Here is a 7,436-nt window from a genome sequence, read left to right as displayed (position 1 = left end):
CTTCGGCTGCCGGAGCACCGGCGTGCAATGCCTAGGAGGGTGGGATCTCTCAGGACGCGGCAGCGTACCCCGACCCCGACCTCGGAAACGTCCGAGCGGCCCGGAGTACCCCTCCGCATCTCAGGCACCACGGGGGAGGAGGATCCCCATGGGGTGGAGCCCTGGATGCGGGTACGTCCCTCCGCCCCGGTCTAACCGTAACGGTCCAACCGAGGCGGGAGGAAAGGGTTCTCTCTCCGAGGCTGCCGGAACACCGGCGTGCAATGCCTCGGAGAGAGAGGTCCCCTTCCTGGAGCGAGTGTGGAGGAGGTCATCCCTGTCGGCTGCCGGAGCACCGGCGTGCAATGCCTTCAGGGATGATGATCTCCTCCCACCCGCTCTGTGACCGTGCTGGTCATGGACCAGGCTGGTCACTCAGCCCGGTCGGGTGCTCTTGGTCCAGTCCCTCCGTACAGACCACTCCGGCTTGGTAGAACCTGCCAGGGGCCGAAACCCCCGCCGGCACAGCTCTGTACATCATCGGGACCTTCAAGCCTCCCCACCACGTCAAGGTGGCACCCACGGGGAGGGAACCTAACCTAACCTAACCTAACCTAACCTAACCTAACCTAACCTAACCTAACCTAACCTAACCTAACCTAACCTAACCTTTTTTTTTTTTTTTTGTTAAGGAGGGGAAATGCCTTACGCACACCCTGGGGCCCGTGCTGGGGGTGATCCCAGGGTAGTGTGGGGCTTGCACCCACTAAAACCCCCCCGGCCCACAGCGTGCTGAGTGCGGGGAGTCCGGGAAACACCATGCAAGACGGCACTTAGCCATCCGGACCCCCCGCCACACATGCGCGCCGCTACGCCCGACTTAGGTGGGAGAGCCGCACCTCTCCCTGCCTACCCCCGCCCCCCCCGGGTCAAACGGATGACGAACGTCGCCGTCATCCGGACCCGAAGAAGCCCCCCCCGAGGACAGCGACGATGACGACGAGGACCGCGACGACGACGAAGACGACGAAGATGACGAGACGGACGATCGACGACGACGACGACGATGACGACGATCACGACCGACGACGGACGGCGACGACGACGACACAGACGACGATGACGACGACGACGAACCCGACACCCCGGACAACGACGGCGACGAGGAAGACGAAGACAAAGGCGCGGAGCCGGGGGAGGAGGCGGACCAACTCCGGTCCCCCGATTGGGAGGTGGATGAGGGGGAAGAGCCCACGACCCAGCGGTCGGCGGCCCTCTCGCGGGCCCTCTCCGCGCTCTCCTTCGAGCCCAGCACGACCGCGGCGAATCTCGCCACGGCCGACCAGGCCCGACGGGAGCGCAGAATCTCCCGCACGACCGCTGGCAGGGACAGATCCCCGCCCATCACCCTCACCAGCTCCTCGCGCTGCACCCGCCACGACACACAGTGCTGCAGGGTGTGCTGCGCGTCGTCCCGCGCGTCTCCGCAGTGAAGACACTGCGGAGTTTGATACTTCCCGATCTTGTGTAAGAAATCCGCAAACACCCCGTGGCCCGTCAGCAACTGAGTGACGTGAAAGGTCAGGCCGCCACGATTCGGACGATCCAGCCAGAGGTTAAGCTCCGGGAGGATCGCGTCACGAACACGAACACTGGGCAGTCCCGGGGCCCGGAGCTGCAGAAGCCACTGCCGGCGAACCAGCAGCTCCTCCGCAGCCCGGGCCTCCGCGACCGCCTCGGACGTCCACAACCCGTACGGACGAAGGCCGCGAGCCCTCTCGTACATCCGGCGACGAGACGCCGCCAGGATGTCAATGGGCGGCATCCGAGCCAGGAGGGTCGCAGCCACGTACGACACCGTCCTGTACCCGGACACCACCCTCAGCGCGATCTGCCGTTGGATCCGCCTCAGGTCCACCTGGGCTCGCTGAGTTGCAGCAAAGGCTTCAACCCAAACCGGCGCCCCGTAGAGAACCACAGACATCATCACGGTTGCGTACAACCGACGCCGGGCCTCCCCGGGGCCCCGCATATTGGGCATCAGCCTGCCCAGGGCCCTCGCGATCGTCGCGACCTTCGTCCGCACGTACTCGAAGTGAAACCTGAAAGACATGCGACTGTCCAGGATCACTCCGAGATACTTCATACTATCACGAAGCTCCACATAATCGTCCCCCACACGAACAAATACCTCCACCGGTGGAGCCCGCCCTCGGGCCCTCCTCCCGTGAAACATGGCCGCCACTGTCTTGCCCGCCGACACCCTGAGTCCCAGGCCAGCGATACTCCCCACCGTGTATGTCACCTGAAAGGTCGCACGGACCGAGGCCCATTCCACGGAGGGGCCCGCAGCCAGGACCAGGGTGTCGTCCGCGTAGCAAATGACCTCGCACCCAGGCTCGAGGCGAGCGTTGAGCACGCGGTCATATACCACATTCCAGAGGAGGGGGCCGAGGACAGACCCCTGGGGGACGCCCGCCACCACGTCACGAGACCTCACACCGCCGCCGCGGACGGGAAATTCTACCGTCCTCTCGGACAGGTAGCTCCCCACCACGCGCCGGAGGTAGAGGGGGAAACCCTTCTCCCACAACGATTGCAGGATGCGCGACCGCGGCACCGAGTTGAACGCGTTCACCACGTCCAACCCGACAGCCACCGCCGCGCCCCCGCCCTGCACGGCACGAGACACAAAGTCGCGGACCCGAAGGAGGGCGTCCACCGTCGACCTACCCGCCCGAAACCCGTACTGGGAATCGGACAGGGAGGCCGACGGATGATCCGCCATCCAACGCTCCACCCGCCCCACCAGCACCCTCTCAAAGATCTTGCCGATCTCATTGAGGAGGCAGATGGGGCGGGCTCGGAGCGGCCCGGCCGGTTCCGCACCACCCTTGGGGATCAAGACGAGCCTCGCGCGCCGCCAAGCGGCTGGAAAGATGCCCTCCATGAGGCATCGATTGAATAGCCTCACGATAATCCGGGTTAAGGCCATGGGCGCCCTCCGCCAGATACCGGCGGGTATCCCATCCGGACCAGGAGCCGGATTGCCGGCCCTGGCCTTCCCCTTTAAGGCCTCCAGTACCTCCCCCTCGTCGCAGGCCCAGGAGGGATCCCACGCAAACTCTTGGCGAGGCTCGACCCAATCCCGTTCAGAAGGCCGCGGAAAGAGGGAATCCAGCATCTCTGCTAGCTCATCCTCTCCGAGGGTCTCCGTGAGAGCTGGCGACGACCGCCTAAGCCGTTTTAACACGAGCTTATACGGCAGCCCCCACGGGTCCTCCTCAACCGACCGAACCAGGTCCTCCCAAGCGCGGATCTTCGCGGCTATGATGGCCTTGCGAAGGTCCCGCTTGGCTAGGCGAAAGACGGCACAACACTCACAGTACACACGACTACCCCGACGTCTACATCTAGTGAAGCTACGTCGGGCCCGTAAACAGGCCCGACGCAGCCCGGCGATCTCCTCCGTCCACCAGTAGACGGAGGAAGCACGCCTACCACCACCAACCCTACAAAACCGGGACCTGGGAGCCGAGTCGTCGCAGGCACGAGCCATGGTCTGCGAGACCCAACCCGCCAGGCCCTCAGCAGTGGCCGCCTGGGCCTCCCCCGGGCCGAAGGCACACCGTTCCTCCAGCGAAGCAGTCAGGTCGTCCGGACGGAGCTTTGAGAAGTCCCAACGGGGATAGACCCCGCTGTGACCCTCTCCACCCCCGCCGGCCGACCCAGACGGCAAGATGCCAAACTTTATGTAAAGGTGGTCGGAGAGAGTCTCCACTCCCTCCAACACCGACCACCCCGTAACCCTGCCCGCCAACCCGGGAGACACCCAGGAGAGATCCACCACGGATACTCCCTGCGGCCGCACGCAGGTGCTGACACCACCCACATTGAGGAGGCGGAGGTCCATCTCGGCGGCCCACTCCGAGAGAACCTCCCCTCGACGGTTCTCCCGGCGGGGATCCCAAAGCCAGGACCTGGCGTTGAAATCCCCGCACAGGAGAACCCTGCGCCCCCGGAGGCCGGAGAGCGCCCCGCGCAGCCCGTCCAGCCGACCGAGGAAAGCCGCGATCCCCCCCCGCGGTGGAAAATACGCACTGACGGCGTAAAACTCGCCGCAGTCAGCGGCCACGAAGTCGCGGCCCCGATCGACCAAACGGCACCCGCCCGGCAACGCCCCCGGCCTCCAGAAGAGCGCGGAGCGGCCGCTCCCGCTGCCCAGCCAGTGCTGGGAGGCGGGAACGACCCGCGGCTCGGAGACGAAACAGAGGGCGGCGCCGAGACGGGCCGCCTCCTGGACCAGCAGGTCCTGCGCCGGCAGGGAATGATTGACATTCCCCTGCAGGAACCACACAGTTATGTCTGGCCAGGCCGAGCGGCCCCCCGAGCCGACGCCGCCCTCCCACCGCCCCCGCGCGCGGCGCACCCGGAGGAACCGAGACGGTGATTGCCGTCACGGCCACCCTCCGCGCACACCACGCACCAGGACGGCAATCCACAGTTTCGCGCGATATGCCCCGGTCGCCCACAGTTGAAGCAGGCATCGCCCCTCTCAGAGCTAGCCCGACACGCGTCCCGTACGTGGCCATATCCCCAGCACTTGAAACATTGGACGGGTCTCGCCTTCAGTAATATAACGCGGGCGGAGACCCATCCCACCCTGACACTACCCAGCCGCGCCAGCTTCAGCGCGGCGACCAGTGGGCACTGCACCCAGACCGACCCCATCCCATTGAACATTTGTCTGATGGGGCCCGTCCGGATGTCCGACACCTCGCAACCACCCTCGTCCGCCACGACTTCGGTGACCTCGCCGGTGGTCACCGAGTCGTCCAGACCGATTAATCGCAGCTCACCCCTGGCGATGGGGCGCGTGACCGTCGCGCTGTCGCCCAATACCTCCCGTAATTTGGCCGCGAGGAGGTCGGCCCTAGCGGGGCCGTCCGGACCCGGGATCTCCAGAATCCGGCCGCCGTTAGCCGCGCGCCGGATCCTCAGAGCCTCAACCCCCAATTCATTCAGGGAGACCTCCCCCCGGGCTTTCAACAAAGCCTCCGCGTAGGAGAAGGTCTCCCCCCTTCCCTTGAGCCCAACCGCCGCCGTGCGCGGAGGCCTCCGTCCGAGTCCGGGTCCGGAAGCCCCTCTTGAGGAACTCGCGCGCCGGGATCGAGACCCCCCGACAGCCACGGTCCCAGGTTTAGCTGGGGTGCCCTTCTGAGGGGGACCCCCCCTCGCTGGGGTCGCAGGTCCCCCAGGGCCCGGTACAACACCCGCACCGATCCCATCGGACAGCGCCTTTCGCTTGCGCCGCGCACGCCGCTTAGCGCTACGGCTCATGGACATTCGCCACGTCGCGCCGTCAGCCGGTATCGAGTCCAGGGCGGCAAAGGCCCCGGAGCCCCTGGAGATGACGCCGCCACTACCGGGAGGAAGCCTCCCGGACGGAGGCACCAGTTGGATGTCCTCGATGATTCGAGGAACACCCCTTCCAACCGAGGGCGAATCGATCACCCGATCCCCCGTCTGGACTCCGAGTATTCGCGGGTTACCCGCGCCATCGAAAGCGAAACGCCGGTCTGCCACAGCAGGAAGCCGCATCCCGCCAGGGCTCGCTGCCCCGCAGGAGCATTTTATTTGCCGAACGCGGTCGGACTCGCCGCGCCGACCCGCTAGCGAAGGGGGGGGACCCCATCACCGGGAGCCCCCGCATGGGTGGCCACGGCAGCCAATCCCAGTGCTTTCGCAAATGCGCCGCTACCCGACTCCGCGCACGCACCCGCGGCCACGCTCGTATGCTCCGTGTCGCTCGCATATCTATTCGCTCGCCCCCGCGCTCGCCCTCCAGCTCGGGCTTTCCCCGCGTTCCCGTTGTTCATCGTACCTAACAGGGCCGACACATCGGGCTCCACCACAACACTCTCAGCGACTCCCCTTAACGAGGGCAAGCTAAGGCCCGAGACCACCGATCCGGGTCGACCTCCGGACGCAACGGAGGCCCGTACGCCGGAGTCGCAGTTCTGCGCCGCCTCCAACTTAGCCAGGCGATCCTCCAAGCCCCGGACCCGCCTCTGCAGCTGCAGCTCCCTATCCCTGGTCTTGTCTCGGTCCTCTTTGACATCCCGCAGCTGGCGCCTCAGCCACATGAGGTCACCTTTCTGCTCCACTCTGTGGGCCAGGTCCCGGATTATTTCGGTCACAACAGCGATCTGGATCCTCATTTTACCGCTGACACCACCCTGGAGATTCTTGCTCCGGGACCTTAAATCCTCCAGGAGCCCCAGTTTATCAAGGCCCAGGGATAGGAGGGTTGTCGATTGGGCTCCGCGAATGGCTAGCAGCTCCGTATCCAGCTTCGGCAGCTCGGCCAGCTCCTCTTCTTCCTCTTCCGTGCCCTTCTCCTGCTCCCTCTTCTTCACCGCTCTTGTTATTCTCCTGGCCAGTGGGTAACGCGACCCGTCAGGAGTCTCAGTGAGGTCCACAGACGGGTCGGGATGGCTGTCTCCCGTCCCGGGCTCCGGGGAAGAGTTTACGCATTTGGCCTTCTTCTTAGGCCGTGAAGTAGCTGCCAATGCCTCCGCGGAGGTCGGTGATCTCTTTTTAAACTTCCCGTGCTTGTCCCTCTCGCGCAGGGCACGCGCCTTGCGTTGAGGCGACAGTCGGGGCGGCGATGGGGCCAAGCCAACCACGATTAGCGAGTCCTCGGAGTCCGACACTATGCGACGCGGGGGTCCCCTCCCCGAGGGCTTGATGGCCAAATCCTCTTCTTCTCCCCCGTCATCGCTCCCCTCTTCCACGAGATTTATCAGTTGTTCCCCCACCGTCTCGGGAGAAGGTGACACAATCTCCCTTAGAGGTCTTTTATTCCTCCGAGGTTTCGGCGTATCGCCGCTGTTCGGGCCCCCAGGAGGGTTCTCCTCGCTTGGCACCGCAGTCGCCGACACCTCGAAGGAGCTACTCCGACCTATAGACGGGGTGGTCATGGGGCTCCCCAGTACCGGAGGGTCCACAACCAGACCCACGTTGGCGGGTTCTCCCAGGTCATCGGTGTCCAGTACCTCGGTCCGCAACGACTCGTCCTCTCCAATCCGGACTTCGGGATCCTCCCCTCCGACCTCAAGAGGATCCCTAGCTGGGGACGCCGTCCCCTCACAACCTTCGTCAGGGGATGTTCTCTCCTCCTCCTCGAATGCCGAGTGGAAGCCCTCGGCCTCAGAGTGGACATCCGCAATGGTGGTAATAATACGACCCTCCGCAGCGCCCATGTTGTATAGCCTCTGCAAAGCAATGTGCGTGAGGGGGTGGTTTGGCGACTGGTCCACCACTCCATGACCCCCGCTCACGGGTGAGCGCGCGTCCAAGGACGGCATCCCACGGTCCCTCAAGTCAGGGCCCGTAGGCTCCTCGCTAGTTACACAGCCCGAAGGCTCAATGTTTGTTATGTTATTGTTCTCCAT

The 7,436-nt window shown here is 64.9% G+C and overlaps 1 protein-coding gene across 1 annotated transcript; it reads right to left on the bottom strand.

Moving 5' to 3' along the window:
- Positions 1-1,191: 1,191 nt before the first annotated feature.
- LOC105185050 (uncharacterized) lies at positions 1,192-7,436 on the bottom strand (the record flags this gene model as incomplete). Its single annotated transcript, XM_025300519.1, has 3 exons — positions 5,864-7,436; positions 4,564-5,558; positions 1,192-4,321 (listed from the first exon to the last, which is right to left on the bottom strand). Coding segments are annotated over exons 1-3 (5,698 nt in total), but the record flags the coding sequence as incomplete, so codon positions are not given.

Source organism: Harpegnathos saltator, unplaced genomic scaffold, assembly GCF_003227715.2.
Source record: "Harpegnathos saltator strain DR-91 unplaced genomic scaffold, Hsal_v8.6 scaffold372, whole genome shotgun sequence".
NCBI lineage: Eukaryota > Metazoa > Arthropoda > Insecta > Hymenoptera > Formicidae > Harpegnathos > Harpegnathos saltator.
The sequence above is the reverse complement of the archived record's forward strand: the minus strand, read 5'-3'. Positions and strand labels throughout refer to the sequence as shown.